This window comes from Temnothorax americanus, unplaced genomic scaffold, assembly GCF_048541705.1.
Source record: "Temnothorax americanus isolate GAGA-0224 unplaced genomic scaffold, ASM4854170v1 Scaffold12, whole genome shotgun sequence".
Classification (NCBI taxonomy): Eukaryota; Metazoa; Arthropoda; class Insecta; order Hymenoptera; family Formicidae; genus Temnothorax; species Temnothorax americanus.
In genome coordinates, this window is record NW_027509253.1 from 2158532 (window position 1) to 2181433 (window position 22902).

Consider the following 22902-nt stretch of genomic DNA (forward strand, 5'->3'; position numbering starts at 1 on the left):
ATATATATGTTAAATACATGTTAAAATATATATATATCGAAATAAAAACGACATAAAATTATAAATAAAATAAGTATAAATTACGGATCTTCTAAGAAAAGCTTATAATATTATTGATACATTTTCCCCCGATAATCATTTTGTTAATTATGACAGTTACGGCGAGATCGAATCATATAAAGAGGAAGTAATTTGTATAGAAGGTCTTAATACGTTGCTCTCCGCTGTGCAATTGTTCTAATACTTTGAATATACATAATATCAAATTATTTCAACAATTTGTGTATATGATAGATAGATAGATTACGAATAAAATAAAAAGAAAATGTTGCACTCCTTGTCGAGATTACTAAGTAACAGGTGCACAGTGGACAACATGTTAATATAGTCTGCAAAATATCAAGTTACGTTTCTACATCAAATCGTTTACACAAATACGTCTTGTCTTTTTTTTCTTTTTAAAGAGAATATCATGGAAGTAAATAAAAGTTGTTTTTTGCAAACGGATATGCATGTTTTGCATATCCGTTTCGTGTTATACGCAAAAATAATACGCTTAAAATTAAGTATAATTAAATGTATATAGAGTTGCATTCGGTTGTTGCACTTACCCATTACCGTTCCATATACATATCTCTCCCAGGCAACTTTTTACTCGCGCCGCTCTCGAACGAGAGCGGACCAACTCTATTACGCAAACAAAAATGCTACGTGAAATCAAAAGTATATGACAAATAATCGCAACGGTGACTTATAGTACGTCGGCGGAACGATTGCGGTTTTCCGAGCTCTGTTAGGTAACAACAGCTCTCTTTCTCTCGAGGTAATGTGCACTTATTGTTAGTCTTACAGTATACAACACAAAAGATCAAAAATTTATTAATGTTGTATAGGAATAATTGGATCATATAATGTTTTGTGAGACATATTCTAAAATATCCTTTGAGAAATTTGTATAAATTTCTGGTATTATGAAGATATTATTATTAATGTAAAATAATAATATTTTCATAATATGCTTCATAAAACTTATTATTAAGAACAATAATGTAATTAACAATAATTATGGTGCAGATTTTTGTAGAAGATACATGAAATAACAATCTCTATAGCTCACAAACATAATATTAGCACATTTATTCCTAATTTCTTATTATAAAACGTACTCCATTCTCAATATTTTCATTTCTTCGAAAAGCGAATCGTATATAATTAATTCATATTCACCTCACCTACTGACAGAATATTTCCTTTTTCGCCATCATTAATTCTCGGATGGGCGTAGTTTTTTTTTTCTCCCAATATTGTGAAAGGTTTCATGAATTTCGTAGATAACACGCATCAGAGAATTAATACATATTTTTACACATAACAATCCAGCTTTTCGAGAAACTTGTGAACTCGGGAACTCGTAAAATCGCAGAAACAAAAACATAGTTCTCTCTTTTTCTTATTATCAGGAATTTGTGTGTACAGATGAATAAAGTAAAGACATGTTTAGCATTTATATTTTTTTTTTTGAAAGCGTATATATGTATTACGTTAAGATACAATCTTGAATCATCCGTGCAGAAGGAGGCTGATGGTTTTCTCGCGTAGATATCTTCGTTCTTCCTTCTCTTGGTCTTGACGCATCTTGCTCTCGTTCTGTTTCTTGTCACTGCGAATCATATCTTGGACGATCTCGAATCAAGATGTCTTTTTTTTTCTTCTTACCTTCCCTTCGTCACTCATACGCGATAACTATTCGTTTACAAACCCACTCTCTGACTAAATGAATATTTCCTTAATCATAACACAGTTACAGTGGATATATGTAAATGTGTATACATGTAGTACATTATAATATTAATACATACGTAAGACAAAAGGACTCCGCGATTAATGAAAAGATTTCACGGCAACTCTATACCGAAAACTTGAGTTCGGTTATTTCGAAACAAGACAATAACGTTCAGAATTCTATGTGGAGTCTATTAAATCTTCATACTATTCGTTAAGCAAATCTCGAAATTACCCTTTTACCGTGTATCCTACAATGTTCCTCGATAATGCCGCGTGTCATTAATAATCATGAATAAATCTTTGGATGTCAAAAATGTTCGTGATATACTTTATACTTCAAGAGAATTAAAAGACGAAGATCGCAGTGTGTGAGTGTGTATGTTGTTGGATTTACTGCTTCATCATCGATCCTATGTCATGTTGACATGTCTTGCTCGCATCGTCTTCGGTGCTTCTTTCTTTCCTTTTGTTTTAGTGTCTTGAGCGATGCGAGGAGTCTCCACGTTCATCCCGACGATCCCGTTCTCGTTCACGTTCACGTTCCCGTTCCGGTTCCCGTTCCCGCTCGGATGGTCTCCGGCTCGATTCTCGTTCTCGATCTCGCTCGCGTTCTCTGTAGCGATCGTCATAATACCTACACAAGTTACGTCAGCCAATTATCTTATTTTAATGCTGCTTTGCATACTTTCGTTATATCTACGAGTCCACTTTACTATAAAACGTTAATCTCGTGTTATTCGCGAATACAAAGGGAACGATGAAAAATATGTACTGCTCTCTTTGTCTCTCTCACTCTATTTCCTTCAATAATTCTGCTAACCGATGTATTTTGTTCACGAAAGCGCATAAACATAAAATAAATCGGCACGCAACAAGTATAGAGACATGATTATGCAATTATAACGATAACAAACACGTGATTTCGTAATTTTTACAACGGCAATATAAATACCTAAAGATAATACGTTTCTCCTTGATTTCTTCCTTACAAGTCCAGCAATAGAGGATCTATTAATCGAACAACAATTTTCTGTCTTTCCGATTATGTTAATCATTATTAAAGCTTTTTTTATTTCATTATCCTACGTATGTTTTTTTTTCTCTCCGAAAGTGAAAAATGAAGGAAAGGGCATGAATCTATTTGCCCGCGCAATATGAACACGTGACATTTCTTATCGTCATTTCGTCGTTTACTTAACGTTCATTTAAGTCTACATGCAATCGCCGTAATGAAAAAAAGTCAATTACCTAGTCGCCTTGGAAGACGAGACGGGCGCCGTTTCTGGCGGTTCCTCTTTTACTCTTGGCCTGGCTGACTGACGTGTTGTACTAATGGAAAATGGATATTCTGTTATGACGGTTTATGTACTATTAACCAGGCTTAGTACATTTCATTAAAAGCAAAAATTATCCTAAAAAAGACGATAGCTCGGATCGTTGTTTCAATATCAACGAGAGAAACATGTCTTGCGAGAGGTTTACGCTATTTTATAAATTACATAATAATTACGTACAAAAATATACACAAATATATTGCATACACTAATCACACCACAAAAAAGTCAATACTATGTTTATTTTGTATTTAATTATAGTGCGCGCGTATTTATAGCGATAGCCGCAATTTATAAATCATGAGTAAAATTAGCTCTCGAGTTGTCAAATCATGTCTAATATATCGCAATTTACATTGCAATTTTTTCTGATTGCATATCCTGCTAATAATTTTTTCGAGTATGATTATAATCAAGCATTTTTAAGTTATTCATTAATGTATAAGATCTCATTGTGACAATATATACAGTACTTTAAATAGCGTATTTGATACAAGAATTGTTATATTTATTTTATATTAATTATGTTATTTTTATAAACTATAAATTGCAGCATTATTGACCGTTTCTATTACCGAAGTATACTATGAAGTATAGGACGACATAAAGATTACAAACTGTTCGTGAAAAAGTAAAAATTTAATAATTTTATTCAAGTAAAACGTTAATATATTTTTATTAGTTGTATATTATTTGTATTATGTATGGGAATAGCATCTTTATGGTGCTATAATTCAAGTATACTCGCGCGAAAATGAAACGTAATAAAATGACTCCTAAAAAAATATCTCAATGTAAGATATGACAATATTATAAATAGAAACATGAAAATTTTTATGTACTTTCTTAATTTGTTTATAACTCGCTACTCTCTTACGTGCATTCACGTTGTGTAAAAAAAAAGATTGTATTCTCTTTTTTGTTTTCTCACGTATACAAGCAAAATGTGACCTTTTATAAGCACGCGTGGAACAAGCAAGACGCACAGTTTAGGCTGCGGTCCACTTGATGCTAGAAATGTTTTGGAGCGTTCTTCTTCTCCTTTTTTCTTCATTGAAAGAAAAGAGAAGAGGAATGCTTCGAAGCATTTGTAGCGTCAAATGGACCGCAGCCTTAATGTAAGATTCAGTTACACGCGGCTGCTTATGATCTTTTAGTTGTTCATCACAATTTATAATTATAAGACTCGCGAATATATTGTGTGCACCTATATCATCTTTTACGCGGTATCTCGCTATATTTTATAAGGATATTTTAAATCAGTGAACAGCGACGAAAAATGCTGACTACTGGATAAAATATAGCTTGCCAGCAATGCGTAATAAAGGCAATTAGCATATTTTAATATTACTCAGAAACATGAAACCCTGTAATCGTGTACACGGACTATTAATCAAAATTATAATTATATGAGAAAAATTAAAAGCGAATTAAAAGTATTCTTCTAATGTGTTATTTAATCTTTACTGCACTATCTTCTACTTCTTTTTACGTTCTTTTTGATATATGGTACCAGGGTTAATGTTAAATCCTTGTGCTTGCAGCACCCTCAGAGGGAGGGGTGGCGGATGAGGGTGGTGTCACCCATTCGCCACAAATTAGTTTTTAGCCCGGTCTGGGCAAGGCGTGGAGAGGCCCACGGATGGTATCTATGTTTCCTCCCCTAAATAACACCCGGGGGGTTTTAGCCGGTAGAAGTCCGGCATAACCGCCCTCCCCGCCCGGGGGAGGAGGTATCCAATGCAGAATTTCCCCCCAAAAAAAAAGTTGTCAGCACCCCGTATTTCTCGTAGATGAGGTGCTGGCGGTCTAATTAAAAAATTGTTTTAAAATACCTAATGACCTGAACTATTGCTAAATCCTATCAGGAACTGTAGAACTACGGAAAGTTAGCACCTCATATTTCCAAAATTCTTTTTTTTTTCCTCTAAATCAACGGAACTATTTCTAAAACTGTATCAGGAACTGTAAAACTATTGCGGGTGCAAATAAAACTGTTGATAAAACTTTCAATTTTTGAAAGTGAGGTGCCAACTTCATAGAGACTACACACTAGACACTAGTAGTGACACAATTAAGAGATTAGTCTGGTGAGATCATTTGGCTTACCTTTCTTCTCTGCTTCGCTCTCTATATTCACGATCTCTTTCACGTTCACGCTCTCTTTCTCTGCTGCGGGAACGTTCTCTCGGATATGGCTCGCTGTAATAACGTTCCCTGTCCCTATCACGATCCCGTTCTCTCTCGCGATCACGCTCCCGCTCGCGGTCTCTGCTACGTTCACGATATTCACGGTCCCGACTCCTGGACCGCTCGCGTCGTCTCCTATGACTGCGCTCTCTGTCACGCGAACGTGAACGCTCTGTAAGAAAATTCGTTATCTGTGAGATGGACCGCATGACTAAGTTTTAAGACAAAGTTAAAATAACATATTTGCGTAGAGAAAAGACTTTTATGACTTAATATCTTCAAATGTAAAAGGTCATCAATTCTATGGACTATATTTGTTCTTTCTTCTTCTAATGCGAAAATTTTCAAAGCTATTGTGACGCGCGCGTGTGCCCCTATCAAAACGGCACTATACTAATTAGCCGGACAAACGCGTTTCTCGCTAGTGCCTGGCCGTGCTGACTAAATTTATAAATAAATTCCAGGAAAATACCCATTGCCCTCATCGACGCTACCACGAGTCGAATCGGGCACATATTCGTAGAGTCACTGACTCGTACAGTCGCGAAATTTTTGGGGACACATCTCATTCAATATCATCATCTCATCACCCTACATTCCCATGCTCCTCTCAATCATATCACACCACTAGAACGACTCGTAATCCCAAACTATAATTGTACCACTTTTTAACGGCAGAATTTTATGGATTATGAGTTACACTACACGCAGATATATTTAACTCACCTCTACGTCCGGACCCATAGCTCTTCGTTTCAACACCGCGTAGGGTATCTTGAAGAGAACTGATCAAGATCTTGCATCTGTCGTCTGCGGCTACCTTGGACTGTTTTATCAGCGAGATAGCAGTCACCAAGGTCTCTATGGCACTTGCATATTCGCCTGCCGCGGCGTCAGATACCGCTCGTGCGATTGCGGACGACGACACTGTACGATTACGGCCCATTATTTCCTCGAATTCTTGCTCAGTGAGCGGCGGTGGACCTTCCGGGCGATGATCAGGCCCAGGTGCTCCATAAGGAGCCTATAACATACAAAAATTATATAGAAAATTGTTATTAAATCTATTTGCATTGAGATATTATGCGCTTTGTAGATATTATTACTATATATTATAGAATTTCTATTCTACAATGAGCATAATATCTATAAAGTTGCTTCTACCTGCTGATGTCAAATTTTTACAGAACATTAATAACGTAAGCGAATTTATTTGAATAGACCGTGTTGTATTCACAACTATAATTATAATTATGTTTTTTAATTATAATTCTGAAAATATGAGTAACATTTCATGTAACGCCTCAATGTTTTCTTTACGATTGATAATAAGAGCAATGAATTCCTTTCCTTTTGTGTTTTGGTGGTAATATAGATAAATTATTTTGCAGAGAAGCTGTTCGAGGTGGTAACTATCGAAACATGACTATTGAAATTTAACTCATATTACGTACAAATTATCTATTAATTGGTTTAATACTTTGGTTAAAATACGTAGGCGTGATAATATGATAATACTTGTGCACTTGGTGGGCCATAACCGTGCGGTGGTACATGTGGCGGTCCGTGTGATTGTCCATGAGGTGGGCCATGAGGTGGACCATGAGGAGGACCGTGAGGCGGCCCATGTGGTGGGCCATGAGGCGGACCAGGAGGTCCCGGTGGATGTTGACCGGGATGTTGATGAGGTGGTCCTTGCGGAAAGAACGCGGGATTGACATGGGGTGCAGGGCCACCCGGTGGTCCCTGAGGAGGACCTTGTGGTGGCCCACCGTGTCCCGGAGGCGGCCCGCCTGGACCTAACAATGTACTTGATTAATATCTAAGACATTTTTCATTTGCCACATATAAATGATGAACGTATCGTGACTATAAATACATGAGAACGAGGACGGATAATGGAAGTAAATCCTATTTCAAAATCAAATTATATCTTGAAATAGATTGTTGATGTACTTTCTCCCATTATGTATATTGAATATTTTAATAATAAATAGTAATATTTAGCAATATTCGGTGCAATAAATATACAATGGTATTTATCGATGATATTTTAGAAATCAGTTCAATGTGAACAATTACACGATTTTTGATAATTTTCAATTATGAAATGATCCTTTGAAACACCTTGCACCTCAATGCTTCTGCCAGATCAATTTCCCTCAATATCATGCATCTCGCGGTGTAGTGAACGATTAAAATTTGTAACAATGAACGAGCATTCTAAGTCTCTCACCACCCATAGAACCTGGAGGAGGTCCTCTCTGTGGTGGGCCTTGGCCAGGCTGCGGCCCTTGCATATGTTGATGTTGAGGGAAACCTGGTGGTCCCTGAGGCCCATGATGCATTCCTATGCACATATTGAACAATGGCATCAGTAATACCAATTTGCTGTTAGCAAATTGAAATGACATAGTACACTACTACTACTACTACTATTTCAACACGATTTTTGTTCGCAAGTTCCCACCATCTTCGTTGTTTCTATCTACTGTTTACTTCATCATGCAGAAAAGGTGATACGAAAGCATTCAAGATGTTTCAGAGGTGTAATAAATCATAAAAGTTTTGAATTATAAAGGACATTTTACAAAGGTAAACATGAAGGTTTTGGGAGAACAGCGAAAATCGGTCTGAGTACGAACCTGGTGGTCTATTCCATTCAGGACGAGGCTGCGCACCTCTGGGATCCCCTGGAGGTCCACCAGGATGTCCAGGAGGCCCACGTGGAGGTCCTTGACCAGGAGGTCCGGGTGGACCACCGTGAAATTGCTGAATAAAGACAGATGAAGGTTCTATTTCACTCTATCATAATTACATAGATAATTATTGTCTTGCTTCACGAAAAAAAAACAAATAATTTTATAATTAGAGGACAAGGGACGAGTTTATAAGAAATTTGAACGTTAGCATATTTTATAAAATTAATATTCTGTAAAATTTTTTTACATGTGTAAAAAATATAATCGTGTTAATACATACTAAAGTACAATGACACAGAGCATTTCAATATTTTCTTAAAAATTTGTGTTTATATAGTTTTATTGAATGTTATTGGGTATTATAATATCTAACATGAATCTATATTTTTCTAAAAGCGTAATATCATGTTGTAACATATTGTCAATAACCTCTATTAAATTTGTAGTATACATGTACTTATTGTAGATGACGCACATTATATAGTAATATTTAATGCATTAATAAAATATAAGCCCCACCTAGCTAGTCCAAACACAATTTAGGAAAATTGATATATTTACATTATAATTTTTTCTGCGTAATGTTGCAAATTATTATTTTTTAATAGTTATTTTATCTTCTAAATATATATATAGCCAGTTATTTATTTTAAAAATCTAATTTTTTAAATTGCATTTCTTTGAATTCGAATAATGTGAAGAAAATAATTAGACACGAAACAGTTTCAAAAAATGGAATTGAAAAGAAAACCTCATTATATATATCGGTTACCTGTGGCATATGGTAACTGGCTTCTGAAAGGTCTCTAGCGCAACTCTACGCGTAAGACATGAAAGTGCAAAACATATTTAACCTGTACTATGATTATTTACAGTAGACATGCACTAAATGATTCTGTTTAGAAACTGTGCAGATATCTCTTTACAAATTCATATCGCAAACTTCATATGTGATTACTTTATTAAAATAATTATTAAAACATGTATCGAATGTATTTATTAGTAATTAGATTCTGCGCAGTTTAAGAATACATTTAAGATTATAATACACCCCCCCCCTCATGGAAACTTCTAAAACAATATTATATAACAATTTCTAAAGCGATCGTTAAAGTCGTAAATACTATCGTACAACGCAAATTTCTCCGTGTGATCAATCTTAAGTAAATATGTTTTAACATATTTAAGTTCATGTAATTCTTAACTTATTTCATGTCTTCAAAATACATTTTTGTTATTAAGATAGTACCCTATAATCTAACCAATTGTTCAAAAAGAAATAAAATTTATTTATATTTTGTTACATTTATATATATATATATATATATATATATATATATTCTTTTTTGCGGTTGCAGTGCATATGCTTCAAGACATTAACTATGAATAAAATTTAGGGCGTACAAATCTCGTCGTAAATAATAAATTTCAAATTTAATCGCATTTAGCGCTAAATATAACGCTAAATGGATACGAAAATATAGTCCAATACGGTTGAAAGTATATTTTGTCTGTTAAAGAAACAGAAAAATCTGTTCGTCCATACCATTCCAGGGGGTCTATGTTGACCGGGACCTGGTCCAGGCGGCCCTTGTTGAGGTGGACCTCCACTAGGTCCTCGAGGCGGTCCCGGAGGACCATTTGGACGCGGTCCGTTCCACGGTCCCTGCTGATAGCCAGGTGGCGGGCCTTGATTAGGATGACCAGGCAACGGATGATGCGGTCCTGGGCCTGGTCCTAACGGCGGACCGTGCATACGTGGCGGACCTTGCTGACCTGGTCCACCGGGACCTGGTGGACCCATTCCGGGTGGCGGCATTCTTTGCGGCCTTACACCTTGTGGAGGACCCATCATCATTCTAGGACCGTGATTTTGTTGCGAATGTTGAGGATGTTGTGGGTGTTGAGGATGCTGTTGATGAGGTGGCATCGGAGGCTGATGTTGATGTGGGTTATGAGGACGTTGGCTCTGACTCTGCTGCGGAGCCGGAGCAGGTCGCGTCTTACACTGCGACTCAAACTGAGAACACATAAAAAATAGATTGTTGCGTATAAGTCTCACGCGTACCCGTTAATGTGAATATCGTAACGTACTATTTGTGTACACTGCGAAATTAATTTATATACCATCTTTTTGTCACAACGCATAACGATACGTACTTGGTTGAGAGCCTGCTTAGTAGGAAAAGTTACTACGGGATTTTGCCCATGCAACTCCTTTTTAGGCAGCCTCTCCATGCATATTCTCATGCTCTGCTCTGAGCCCAAGGATATAACACAGAAACCTTTGGATTGGCCATTGGCACGATTCTCAAAGAACTTTACTTCCACGAAGTCAGACACCCCAATGCTTTGAACAGCATCTGTTATATCTTGGTCACTTGTCCACTAAAAATAAAATTTATTGTTATTGAATAACTTTCAGTGCAAAAAAAAAGAGTAAAAATTAAAGTTTTCTACTAAAAAAAAATATGATTTATCCACATTGCAAAATCATAAATATAGAAAGCAGAAGGAAATATATATCATATTAAAGTTTAAGAAATATTAATTTATGAAATGCTCTTTGTCTGGAGTGTATATCATATTTTAATTTATACATTGAAAGTAAACGATTCCACTGTCGAGAAGTGGTGGGAAAAGAAGGAATCTTTAAAACGTTGGAATTAATTCTGTGCACATGTATATACCCATGTTAAGTTGCCAACGTATAATTGATGTCGTCTTCCAATTTGATTCGGCTGTATATTATTGCCAAGTTGGTGATAAGGCGCGTTCCCATTAGTTTCCTCATTCGGGGACGTGGTATCGCCACCACCCTCTCCGGTATTTCCGGAAGAGACGCCGCCATTGCCACCTGCTGGAGCGGCAATCACGTCGTCGTAAAGATCAACGCCATCGCCCGCGAATTCGTCCTGAAACAGATGCGTAGGCGAGCATTATACAAAGAAAAGTACAACAAAACACTTATTTTACGTTGGAAGAAACGCGTGATGTTAGTGATATTAATAGTAATCTCCATTGTATTTTAGATGAGAGGCAGATTAATCGACAAATGTTATATGCAAATGTTACATGGTAGAATTTTGTAATCTTTATTTAATACACGCACTGAACACACGTACTGAATATGTTACAGTCAAAGTGCAAAATAATTGTACAAAATATTTAGAGGTCAGAGAACGCAACACCAAACAAAATACTTTATTACTTTAGTCTAATGCTATTTCTTTATCATGGTCATCGTTAAAGCCGTGTAACTTACGTTTGACCGAAAGAAGCTTAATGAAATCTCTGATTAAAAAAACCTTTCTTTGAAAATAAAAAGAGAAGTGCCATCAAATTTACAGGAACGCATTGAGTCCAGTTTGTTATTTGAGCATCAAGTATCGCGAACGGGAGCCGCGAAGAGACTCAACAAAGGCAATCCATGTTCAAAGTGGTTCACAAATTTGAAAAACTGGATTTTTTTCCGCAAGATCGAGGAATAACGCTCAACATAACAACGTGATCTCAAGACAGCCCCTGCGAGAGCCCAGAATATATATAAACTAATTTATGAAAATATAAATTACATCAATATGTAAAGAAACGTTTAGATGTGTACCATTTTCTTATTACACGCGACTTCCTGCGCACCTTGTGGTTCAACCGATCAACCAATCGTACACTTCGACTGTAACAGATATGCAGATATACAGACTTTTTGCATCGTGAGGATAAAGCAGAGATTGAACTCACTGTAATTTCAATTTCGGACCTCGATACCACAGACGTGCAAGGATCTACGTTTTTATACATATACGCGTATGCGACATGTGCTATTTCTTTTTGTTCTAATTATTCCTCGCGTCTCCTCGCTTTAGCAAAATGCAGCTATGTTTATACTTTATCCGGAATATGTAAGAAATGTAATAAACACTTTTCCAAAAAGAAGTAAGTACAGTTACAAGTGCGCTCGACCGTAGTTCGTCGCCGACTGTCGCCACTTGAATTTTCTCACGCACAAAAGTTGTAAGTGCGCAAAGCAAACATTATCTCGCGTGAAAAGGACCGATTAAAGGATCCAATCTCTCGGGATCCCAGATTCTGAGCGGTAAAAAAAAAATGAAATTACAATCGGTTTCAATCCCTGCCGCGATATTCCAAGCAGCCGCGCTTTTTTTTCTTCACAAGAGAGAAAAAGACGTTCGCGAAAAAAAGGAAATGGAAAATCAATAAAAGAGAGAGAATGCAAAGAGAAAATGTAATCGCGCATGCAGTGCGATACGCTGCAACGTCTATGTACATATGCGTGTGGGTGTGCGCGTGTGTTTGCATGCGAGGATATATGCGTGTCGCGCGTGAGGGGTTGAAAATCATAAGAGTCAAGGGGGAAGCGGGCGTAGGGGGATGGCGATAGAGGGAGAGGGTCACCAGAAAGGGGAGGGAGGGGGGGGAAAGAAACGAAAGAGTGAAAGAGTTAACAACACGATATTCGCCTTACCGCTAGCACCATTTTGCGGTCGATTCCTGTTGCGAACCCGTATTACTGTTTTTAGCGCTTAGCTCCGGGGAACGGGTATACACGGGTACGCGCGCGATCGACGGCAGCAGGCGCAGGCAGGCACTAGCTAGACAGGCGGGATCGGTCAACCGCGCGGCAACGAGAAGGAGGTAACGCTCTTGGAGCGAAGCTCTCCCTCGTCTTTGTATATACGTGCTCGCTACAACTAATTCGCTCGTTCGTTCCGTTCGCAGTAAGTTTCGTACGTTTGTTCGCGTTCGCGTTCGCGCGCGCGGGCGCGGGCGCGCGCCGGAGTAGCGGGAGTAGTCGCCCGCCGCCGGCTCGAGCGACGTGCCGGACGTGCGCGCGGGGGGGGGAGAGGGAGGGCACACAGTAAAATGTTCACGACGAGGGGATCAGCGACGCGAGCCGATCGTTAGCGACGGTCGCCCGTCCACCGTGACGCCGACGCACTCAGCCGCGGTCTCGGAATCGACGCCGAACGATGATCGCTCAGTTCGCTCGTTCGCTCTCACACACACACACACAGTTGCGGCGCGGCACGATATGGCGCGTCGTGATCGTCGAAGCGTGTGAACTGTGAACAGTGTCAGAGCGCGGCTCGTTCCTTCATTTCCTTCCGATCGAACGGGAAGAGAGAGAGAGAGAGAGAGAGAGAGAGAAAAAAAAAAGAAAGAACGCGGTCCCGTACTTTTAATTGCTATCAAAGAGAAATGCGAATTACCTGCGCGAAATCTTGCTCGAGATCGTCGGCGTACAAATCAATGTCACCGTCCGCCATTTTACGTACACCGACGCTCACTGCAGTTGCGAGCCGCGAGCCGCGATACGGCAGAAGGCGCCAAGCGCCAAGCGCCAAGCGTCGTCGTGAGTGTCGTGAGTATTATCGGTTTTCCCGGGGAAGCGCGACGAGAGCGCCATCCGTAACGTAAAGGCGGTCTCGATTGGCAGTTTGCGAATTGACCAATCGGAGCGCAGCCGCTTGCCGGCTGATTGGTCAGTCCTCAGGGTCCTCCGGTCCTCAGGGCTGCGTTCCAANATTCACTCTAGTTAACTAAAATGCTATAGTGTACGTCACGTAAACTATAGATTTTAGTTACCCAGAGTGAATTTTGGAACGCAACCCTGTCCTCAGTCCCTCGGCAAACGTCAACCGTTAGGCTGAGTTTCCATGGCACTGTGCGCGACACGCGCCTTACTCCAACCGTAATCGAGATATAACAATTAATCCCATAATGTAATACGGCCTTTAGAGATTAAGAATTAATTGCGAACCGATTCAATCAATTAGATAAGTTTAATTTTAATCCGTTTTGTTCGCAGTCTGATTAATGACTTTTTTTTACAACAATTTAAATTGCGATCACAACCACTCACATCAATCGGAGCTTGGAGTTTTTTCACCGGATGAACCAATCGGAAGGTTCTATGTTACATTGACCAATTAGCGATGCGGACACCCGGCTGAAGAAGAATTAAAACATAACTGTGTAAAAATAGATGTAAAAAACGATCTAATTAGCTAAATATTATTGAGACAAAAATCTAAATAAATCACGCTTTTAAAAATACTACAGTGAAAGACGTATACTGTATTCAAAGCATCAGTTTTAACACACAGCAGCATTAATTGAGAATAATCTTGCTGATTTAATAACAGAGAGAGTATTAATAAAACAAAAATAACATACTTTTATTAAAAGAATAACACAAATTAGTAAAACTTTAATTTTCGGTTGTGTCGGTGTCTGCTGTCTGCCGACAAGTCAGCGTTTACCGCGCGATTGCGTAATGACGAAATACGAGTAGATTTTAGTTTTGCAAAGGACCCCTCGCCAAGGCAGAGATATGAATTATAGATCGCTGGCCACGCACAATGCCGCCTGTAATGAGATATTTTACCGATTTCAGGACTGCGAGAATGAGGTAACGTCGCGCTCGTGAGTTTCGCCATGTGCCGCGTGCCTTTTTCAACCGCTCTGTACTTGCAGCATCCGTACCGAAGGTTTCTGGGCTACTGCGACCACATCCAGCGGGAGATGAACGAATGCATAAAGAAACAAGTGAGTCCCGTTATCTCGCGCGAATCAAACCGAATTTACTGATTTTGCCCCGCTGTTTGTTGCAGCGAGAGATTCGCAGGTCGGAAAACGCGCAACTCCGACGTAAGAGGTTAGAGACGAGGGAACCGGCGCAGCAAGAAACCAGCGATTAGTCGTCGCGCACGAATAATTCTCAACGAGTAATTCGATTATCCAAGGACTGTTGGAATTGATTTTTGTACCGTTACCCGCGACAACGGCAGATCGGAACGATTGGAATTGTACGTACGTTCGCCGATCCAGAACCTCGGAGCTAAACATGAATCCGATAACGGAGGCCGACGGACCGAGGGCCAAACGAATGAAATCTGAGAACGACGAAAGGAGATCGTGCGATCGGAAGGAAGAAGACGACGCACGGGAAAATGTGGCCGAAGGTATTTCTGATGCGAAAGAGATTTCTCAACGGGACCACGGGAGATCGGTGGATAGCGATAACGAGGCTTCGGCGACCGTCGACAGCGACGACGAGTCGTTCACGTTTCCTCCCGACGAGGATATTACCGACATGTTGGACGAGGTGCAATATAACGGATATTTTCCTACGGTTACCGATCGCTATTTTACCCCCTATTACAAAACGGACGTACGATCGCCTGGAGACGACATGTGCGTATGGATTCACAGTAATCGTATCTGCGTGCTGTCCTTGGCGCCTAGTCATGTGATTTTGCGAAGCAACAAAGGTATAGAGAAGGTTGACTTTAGGGTCAGCGACAAGTTGGATAGATCCTTGAACAAAGTCTCGGGGAAGGGTAAACACGGCGCGCAGCCGTTGCAGACTAACTCGAATGTCTGTACGATATCGTGCCTGGACGGGCAAACGTACGTCGTCAAGTGCTGTATGATAGGAAAGTTGGTGGAAGTTAACGAGGCGTTGTCAGAGGATCCGCAACTTCTCAAGGAACCACCGCATAAAGGTGGATATTTGGCTATAATATTGCCGAATATAAAACTCTTGGAAAGTTTAAAGCGATCTCTGTTGACTCGCGAACAATATATCGAACTTGTTGAAGAAAGGGAAAAGAAGTGACGTAGCGCGATAAAGAAAATTTTATCTATTGACGGTTGTTATTGCTGAGAAATGATTTGGTCAGTTTTATAACAGCGATGAACAATTTGTAAAAAAAACTAGGTAGTAATTATTAGAATTGGAAATAATTAAGATTTTGGATAAATAAATTAATTTGACGTTGTTTTCTAATATTGATTTTGTTCGTATATCAAGATCCATTTATTTCGTTATTTCATAAAAATGAGGTAAACACGGTTAAATCATAACGCTGACGATACGATTAAATCTATACGAATACGTACTTGATTTATAATACCTCAAATAAATACAAAAATTTCTACATTTGAAATTAATGTAACATTTGAGAATTTATCGCATGTGAATCGAAGAATATTTATTTACTAATGTAATTTTTTTGTCTCATCTAGTTTCATGTAATTTACATACTAGTTTACCTAATTTAAAATACTAGTTTTACCAAAATTTGCATAATTCAAAGTGCTAATTTTACATAATTTAAGACTGCTGTATTGAAATTCGTAATTATAAATCATACCTATTTTTTATTTCATCTAATTTTTCATCCGATACAACACTTGGGTGCTCTCTTTCTTCAATTTCATTCTCTTTTTTCACGATTGACTTTTTCATTAAGTTTCCCAACACAATACCAATAAACAATATCATACCTACTTTGCGATTAGATATGAATTTTTTGGCGCAATCCGTAGGATTATTAATGTTCAAAGTATATATCTGAAAGAAAAAAAATTCCTTTGTTCGAGTGACAATTATTTTAAATCGAGGTCTAATAATTTTTACCTGGTTGCTAATATGCGTTGCAATCAATCCAACAGCGGTATAGTATGGCCAAGTTTGAGCAGTTAATACACCGGAGGTTATTAAACTCGCAATCATCACTATTCCAAAACCAGACAAATAGAATTTCGTGTCCTTTCCGAATTTTATAGCGGTCGACTTCATGCCTAGCAAAATATCATCCTTTATATCCTAGAACGCAAAAAAATTCGTGAGCGATATGAGAAGCGCTAAAAAGTTATTACATTTCTGCTGTACGTACTTGATGAGCATATATCGTATCGTACATAATAGTCCAACAAATACCAGCTACGTAGAGGGGCAAGCATATAGACCAATCGCACGATCCGTGTATAGCTGACCACCCTAGTAAGGCACCCCAATTAAAAGTCATTCCCAGAATTAATTGCGGCCAGTACGTTATTCTTTTCATAAGGGGATAAATTGTTACTAGACCTAAAAAAGAAAATACAAGATGTGTCATATTAAATATTTTAGATTCATTTTAGATAGACGATTATAGAGGCCTTCGATATATTATGTAGTACCTAGCGAACTGGCACCGAGAAATACGCTGTACCAATTTAGTTGCAACAAAACAAGTAATCCTAAACTCAATTGTCCAGCTAGGAACATTAACGACTGTTTTGGCGTTATTTGACCAGTTACCAAAGGTCTGTCCTTCGTTCTGGCTACCTGAGATAACGAATTTACATAAACCATGATATCCAAGAGACGAGGAATGTTGTCACAAAGAATTTTACCATTTTGTCAATGTCCCGATCCCACATGTCATTTACGGTGCATCCCGCACCGCGCATTATGAACGCACCCGTACCGAAAAGCGCTAACATATGGAGATCTGGTAAGGCGCCGGCAGAAGCCGCCATGGCGATACTCCATCCACAGGGCCAAAATAGTAGCCAGCTTCCTGACAGAGAATTTAGAAAAGAACAGAGATTATACGCAACGTAGTTGCAGTTAATAGATAATTGTTTGAATATATATATAATCGGGACTTACCTATCGGTTTGTCTATTCTCATAAGTTTCATATACGGTTGTACTTTAGGTGAGGCATTGTTGACTAGCTTTGCGGCGATGCTCGAGCATCTCTTCTGCTGCGAATCTGGTAACTTGACGCAAGTCGATGTATCTTCTGTCCTTAACAAAGAATAGGTCGTCCTGAGTACATTGGGACTCGCTTCATATTTGTACTTATGGCATACTGCTGAGAAAGGAATCTTTGTACACGGTCTAAAATTCACAGCCGTAGGGTTTAACAGCTTGAGGCTGGAATACGCGTTATGTGACAGCAAACTGATAGCTCCAGTGAACCAGCGGCATCTTTTTACAATTATCATTGTTCACCTGTAATGATGTTGAAAACTTAATTGAATAAAACTGATACATTCTTAATTTGTTAATATATCAATGGCTCTGTCGTCAAGTCAACTGTCTTATTATCTTTGCCGTGTGAAAGGTGATAAAATATTTGTTCAACAAAACGAATGTATGTGTTAAGAAAATAACAAATATTAGGATATATATATCCTATTAAAAACAAAATTCCTACTAGATATCCTACTAAAAAAGAAAATTATCAAATAAGATTGAAATCTAACCTCTGCACACACGGTATACATATATAATCTTCGGTTTGACTGAGTTGGCAGTTAAGTTGAAGTGTCATCGACGAGATTACTCGACAGAGGGGATAAAAAAATTTTTGAGACGTATACTTTAGTCTTCATTATTCGAAATAATGATATTGTCGAGAAGAAACGTGAACATTGTTGAGGTTATAAGCGGAAGTATGTACATGCGTACTTGATAACGCATAACCGATTGTCATTAGGTCATTAGGATTGTCATAGTCGTAGCGTTTTAATCACTTTAACACGCTTTGAACTTTGATCCTCGTGCTAGTCTCACGTGGTCTCACGTCGCGGTGGAAAATCGCAACTATCGCAAGATCAATCTACACCGGGGTCACCGGGTGCGCATGAAGTGATGACATGGGCTGCATTCCGAAATTCACTGTCAGCAACTTTCGGAGGATTCACATTGCGTCCGATCTCCGATCACGTCCGATGTTCGACGTACGACGATCCGACATCCAATAAGTAACAGAATTTATTATTAGAGACAAAAATTTCCTACTGGATGTCGGATCGTCGTACGTCGAACATCGGACGCAGTGTGAATCCTCCATTTCAGTACTGAAAATCTATAGTATACGTGACGTAAAATCGGTAAAATAGATTTGCAGTACATCGGAATGCGGCCAGTCGTCGATCACGTGACCGGGATCCGCCATCCACCGGGCTCGACAGGTGCGCGCTCTGATACCTACTGTCCAAAATGCTTCCAGAAATCCGTAAATTATTTTTATTTTTTACTACCATTATATATATCCTGCAACTTGCATATGTTACATATTATATTAAACTTATATTTTGTTTTTTAATTAATGTTACACATTAATATTATTTAAAATTTTAATTTTTATACGCAATGTGCTCCGATCTATATATATTATGTAAAATGCTTATCAATACTTATATTGATAAAATATCTATAACAATATATAGATATATACATAATTTCGTATTTATTGTAATATGAGCGAGATTCTGGAGTTTTTCTTACTCTTGCAAATGCTAGCTGGTATTTCTGTGATAAGTGAACTACACACACACAGACGAAACAGATTAATAAATTTAATTGTTTCCATTTATCAACTGTAATATTTACTTCAAAGAAAATTTCATATTATTGTTTTTACTATTACTCAATTCTTATTCCTTTCTCATAAAGACTTTACTAAAGTCTATTAATAGTTCACAACGATACTCCTTTATCGCAATATGATACGCACGCGACTGAGGTTTGATTGTTTAATAGCGTCTGCTAGTGTTTATTTTACTGCGCATGTCCAACGTATTTTATGCACGCGAGATTACATAATTGCCATTCTCGTCTTATTGAAATTTTATAAAGAGAATCGCAATTCCGAGAATTTTTAAAATTTTAAATCGCCGAAATTTAAATTTCAAAAAAACAAAGTATAGAGAAGAATATAATAACGTATGAGATAATTCTTTTCCATTATATTCATTATTGGAATGAGCAATATGATGATCACTATGCACAATAATACTCAAACAGTATTTGTAAATAATTGATAAAACTTTACGTAGTAGAGCATTTATGACTGTTTAAAATGTTAAATTATATTTGTATTAATATATTGATTTAATATTGCATGAGTTGTTTTATTTGTCTTTAATATTATATATCTGAAAGCTATTATTTATCTTTAATTTAAGCCTTCATACGTATGAAACACAAATGTTAAACCGTCATCATCGAGATATGTACTTTAAAGACGGACAATTTAATGGAAGTTTGCGTAACTATTAAAATTTAGACAGCTTATAATATAATACTAATTTTATGACTTATTACTATGATATATCATCTTGACATTTAACAGATATATATGCCCGGGATTAAGGGTCTTTAATAATAAAATTATCTTGTCGGATAAAATTTTGAATCATAATTAACATACGAAATATATCTAAATGCCTAATGACGTTTTGACATCGTATTGATGCAAAAGTTTACGCACCAACAATAAAGATGTTCGTAAAATTATAATCATACGTGGACGAAGGAAAAAGAAAACAAAAACGGATCTAAGTATTTTGAACGTTTAAAAGCGGCCAAGTATCATCGTTGATTCGGATGGATCGCAGCTTTCCGCATTCCCGGCCACGTGGCACGTGGGCCTTTTAAAAAATGGCGCCAGTCACGACCGCCGCGTGCGCGTCGTGTCGTGTGTGCGTGACGACTTGACGAGACGGCCGCGGAGTGAGGAGTGCGGACCGATTGTCGAGACATCGACGTGTGTGTATACTGTGTGTACACTGTACAGTATACGTAGCGATTCATGCTACGGGCTTTCGCGGCCGGCGCGCGACGTTGCATCCGCACGATGACCACTGTCACGCAGAAGCCGGAGGTGGTGTTCATCCTGGGCGGCCCGGGCGCCGGAAAGGGCACGCTCTGCCGTTACATCGTCGAGCGTTACGGCTATGCTCATCTGTCGGCCGGCGACCTGCTGCGCGAGGAACGCGTCAAACCTAGCTCGGAGTACGGCGAGCTCATCGAGACGCATATCAGGAACGGCACGATCGTCCCCGTGGAGATCACCTGCAGCCTCATCGACCGCGCCATGCAGACCTCCGGGAACCCGCACCGCCGGTTCCTCATCGACGGCTTCCCCAGGAATCAGGATAACCTCGACGGCTGGAACAAGGTATCGGTCGATAATTATCTGTCCTTGTAATCTGTCTTGGCTTATATCTCTTGAATTTATTTACATTGGTTGAACCTGGAATTGCCAGTAAATTGTCAGAATTTGTCCAATTTGTCTACAACTGAAATGCACACTGTGGTTCTTGCAATCGACGCGCGCAGAATAAAGCGGGAAACACAGACTTTTGCGCAACGCATACGCATAAGAAAATTGATTGGTCTATTTGCACGTGTATACGGACCACAATAATCAATTTTCTTATGCTTACGCATTATGCGTGGCGCAGAAGTGTGTGCTCCCCGCTTAATATTGTATTTTCATTTTAAAAAAATATGTATAAATAGATATTTAATGGAAGCAAAGTAACAGAATAGGTATATCAAAATATAATATGTTGTATTTCATGTTACATATGTTGATGGCAGGTGATGGCTGACAAAGTTATCCTGAAGGGCGTAATATTCTGCGAATGCAGTCAGGAAGTTTGCACTCGACGTTGCCTGAACCGGGGTGCCAGCGGAAGCGGCCGCAGCGACGACAATGAACAGTCCTTGGTCCTCCGTCATCAAACTTACCTGAAAAATACTTTGCCGATAATAGAAATGTACGAACGGCAGGGCCTAGTTTATAAAGTTGATTCTATGAGAACGCCGGAAGAGGTATTTCAGGACGTCGCGGAATACTTTCCTAAGATAGGATGGTAATAACGATGGTCCTAACGATCTCTTTTTTAACAAGTTCAATATTATTGGCGCAATAAGTGGTTCTTTTTTTTATTTTTATTTTGTGGCATATGGACATTTTTATTGAATAACATTCATATTTTAGAGATTTTTTTTCCACCTTATGGGATAGAACAGGTTTATCTAATTTTGATCACTGTGTGGTGTCAGTATTATATCTCAATTTTTGTAACACGTTGCAACTTATATACTGGCTAAATATTCCTCCACAAATGTACATTAATACAAGGCAAATGGATAATGGTGTCAACGATCGGAATCCGAAATCTGTAAATATCCTGCCGAAATCGTTAATAATGAATGGCAGTGTAAATTCTTTGATACAATGTTATATGCATATAGCGTGCGCGTTAGTATACATAGCTTATATATTTATAGAATAAATATTTAAGCAATGTGTGATTATCGAAATGTATCGATTGAAAATTTAATAATCGTTAGAAAAAGAATTGCATATTAATGCGAGAAATGATGGAAGAGAAAAAAATGGAAGAGATGTCTATCGTGTATTTTTAATTTATACGTAAAAATACATTCCTTAAATTAATATGTCAGTGTTTAATTCCAAACTTTCGGTGTTTGCCATTTTCCCTTGAAATTTCCAGATATGCAGAAAATATCTACCTTTTAAATTTAAAAAAGGCTTTCTAGCTGATTCTCATGTACATACATACCTACTTGTATGCTGTCGATATGATAGATTTCCCAATCCCAAAATTGTTATTTTTACCACTTTATCACTTTTGTTCTACTTGAGAGCGACGATTTTAACTTTTACATTCGTGTTTTACGCACCAAAATACACAATATTGTAAAGTTTTAGCCTAAATCGGTGAAGAAGTCACTTTCCTTCTGATTTATCGTTATGTGGTCAAATGGGAAACGCCCGTTATATTTTGTACAATGAAAACGGCTCATTCCGTAGAAGCCTTCCATCATCCCCGTCAACATTAATCAGCAATCTTATTTTTTTTTGCTTATATATTTTAATACATTTTTTATTTGGTATATACTTATTAATTTTTAATTTATTCATGTATATAAGACCTAGAGAGAGGTAGCGGAGTGACGACAAATGACGTATTAATAACGTCTTAATATGACATCTCTTATATAACATCAATAAGACGTTATTCTGCTACCTGGAGGTTTGCATTTTATAATGCGAAAAAATTAAGGAAACAATTTTTTCTTAAAAAAAAAAAAGTAATTTCTGGATTACCATAATAGCGCAGAAAATCAGATTAAAATTGTTAAAGAGCATTGGACAACTTGAAACTTCTATTTTCATTCTTCCCTTCAAATTATTTTTATTTTATATAAAACTTATACGTAATAATAAAGGGATACATTCCATCAAGATACTAATATTTTTCAAG

General features: G+C 38.1%; 5 protein-coding genes across 30 annotated transcripts; 3 read left to right on the forward strand and 2 right to left on the reverse strand.

Annotated features, from left to right (window-relative positions):
* Positions 1-466: 466 nt before the first annotated feature.
* Cpsf6 (cleavage and polyadenylation specificity factor subunit 6) lies at positions 467-13393 on the reverse strand. Of its 14 annotated transcripts, none has more exons than XM_077398878.1 (14): positions 13243-13323; positions 11619-11687; positions 10702-10926; positions 10172-10399; positions 9558-10031; positions 8784-8828; positions 7955-8081; positions 7546-7659; positions 6828-7108; positions 6036-6333; positions 5229-5481; positions 3034-3114; positions 2738-2793; positions 467-2419 (listed from the first exon to the last, which is right to left on the reverse strand). In XM_077398878.1, exons 2-14 carry the CDS (start codon positions 11619-11621, stop codon positions 2196-2198), a joined length of 2409 nt encoding a protein of 802 aa, XP_077255004.1. In that variant the 5' UTR covers positions 11622-11687; positions 13243-13323; the 3' UTR covers positions 467-2195. The 14 variants fall into 14 exon arrangements, with proteins under 14 accessions (XP_077255004.1, XP_077255005.1, XP_077254999.1 ...); XM_077398879.1 differs by lacking the exon at positions 13243-13323 and adding an exon at positions 12498-12516; XM_077398873.1 differs by lacking the exon at positions 11619-11687 and having other exon boundaries at positions 13243-13393.
* On the forward strand, positions 13229-14787 carry LOC143893480 (COX assembly mitochondrial protein 2 homolog). 3 transcript variants are annotated; one of them, XM_077398940.1, is made up of 3 exons: positions 13229-13394; positions 14430-14581; positions 14647-14787. In XM_077398940.1, the coding sequence occupies exons 2-3, from the start codon at positions 14471-14473 to the stop codon at positions 14731-14733; spliced, it is 198 nt and encodes a 65-aa protein (XP_077255066.1). In that variant the 5' UTR covers positions 13229-13394; positions 14430-14470; the 3' UTR covers positions 14734-14787. The 3 variants fall into 3 exon arrangements, with proteins under 3 accessions (XP_077255066.1, XP_077255065.1, XP_077255064.1); XM_077398939.1 differs by lacking the exon at positions 13229-13394 and adding an exon at positions 14243-14358; XM_077398938.1 differs by lacking the exon at positions 13229-13394 and having other exon boundaries at positions 14249-14444; positions 14510-14581.
* Positions 14788-14871: 84 nt separating this feature from the next.
* Positions 14872-15826, forward strand: LOC143893477 (protein Abitram). The gene has a single exon (XM_077398935.1). The coding sequence runs from the start codon at positions 14880-14882 to the stop codon at positions 15651-15653; it is 774 nt and encodes a 257-aa protein (XP_077255061.1). The 5' UTR covers positions 14872-14879; the 3' UTR covers positions 15654-15826.
* Positions 15827-18745, reverse strand: Coq2 (ubiquinone biosynthesis protein COQ2, mitochondrial). Of its 11 annotated transcripts, none has more exons than XM_077398913.1 (8): positions 18389-18547; positions 17708-17824; positions 17478-17617; positions 17219-17385; positions 17003-17150; positions 16717-16910; positions 16458-16646; positions 15827-16391 (listed from the first exon to the last, which is right to left on the reverse strand). In XM_077398913.1, exons 2-8 carry the CDS (start codon positions 17815-17817, stop codon positions 16179-16181), a joined length of 1161 nt encoding a protein of 386 aa, XP_077255039.1. In that variant the 5' UTR covers positions 17818-17824; positions 18389-18547; the 3' UTR covers positions 15827-16178. The 11 variants fall into 11 exon arrangements, with proteins under 11 accessions (XP_077255039.1, XP_077255038.1, XP_077255037.1 ...); XM_077398912.1 differs by having other exon boundaries at positions 18349-18547; XM_077398911.1 differs by having other exon boundaries at positions 18284-18547.
* A 1273-nt stretch (positions 18746-20018) lies between these two features.
* On the forward strand, positions 20019-22070 carry Dak1 (cytidine/uridine monophosphate kinase Dak1). The gene is made up of 2 exons (XM_077398936.1): positions 20019-20780; positions 21206-22070. The coding sequence occupies exons 1-2, from the start codon at positions 20412-20414 to the stop codon at positions 21482-21484; spliced, it is 648 nt and encodes a 215-aa protein (XP_077255062.1). The 5' UTR covers positions 20019-20411; the 3' UTR covers positions 21485-22070.
* The last annotated feature ends 832 nt before the right edge of the window (positions 22071-22902 follow it).

Excerpts from the sequence above, each read along its gene's own strand:
- Cpsf6 (XM_077398872.1), bottom strand. The coding sequence starts at position 11,812 with ATGTATAAAAACGTAGATCCTTGCACGTCTGTGGTATCGAGGTCCGAA. Across the intron at positions 10,927-11,752 it reads GGTCCGAAATTGAAATTACA|GACGAATTCGCGGGCGATGG; the intron begins GTGAGTTCAATC and ends CATCTGTTTCAG. Across the intron at positions 2,794-3,033 it reads TCGTCTTCCAAGGCGACTAG|ATCCTCTATTGCTGGACTTG; the intron begins GTAATTGACTTT and ends TTCGATTAATAG.
- LOC143893480 (XM_077398938.1), top strand. The coding sequence starts at position 14,367 with ATGAATTATAGATCGCTGGCCACGCACAATGCCGCCTGTAATGAGATA. Across the intron at positions 14,445-14,509 it reads TTCAGGACTGCGAGAATGAG|CATCCGTACCGAAGGTTTCT; the intron begins GTAACGTCGCGC and ends CTGTACTTGCAG. Across the intron at positions 14,582-14,646 it reads ACGAATGCATAAAGAAACAA|CGAGAGATTCGCAGGTCGGA; the intron begins GTGAGTCCCGTT and ends TGTTTGTTGCAG.
- LOC143893477 (XM_077398935.1), top strand. The coding sequence starts at position 14,880 with ATGAATCCGATAACGGAGGCCGACGGACCGAGGGCCAAACGAATGAAA.
- Coq2 (XM_077398909.1), bottom strand. The coding sequence starts at position 17,817 with ATGATAATTGTAAAAAGATGCCGCTGGTTCACTGGAGCTATCAGTTTG. Across the intron at positions 16,911-17,002 it reads TCTCGGTGCCAGTTCGCTAG|GTCTAGTAACAATTTATCCC; the intron begins GTACTACATAAT and ends TTTCTTTTTTAG. Across the intron at positions 16,392-16,457 it reads CAACGCATATTAGCAACCAG|ATATATACTTTGAACATTAA; the intron begins GTAAAAATTATT and ends TTTTTCTTTCAG.
- Dak1 (XM_077398936.1), top strand. The coding sequence starts at position 20,412 with ATGCTACGGGCTTTCGCGGCCGGCGCGCGACGTTGCATCCGCACGATG. Across the intron at positions 20,781-21,205 it reads ACCTCGACGGCTGGAACAAG|GTGATGGCTGACAAAGTTAT; the intron begins GTATCGGTCGAT and ends TGTTGATGGCAG.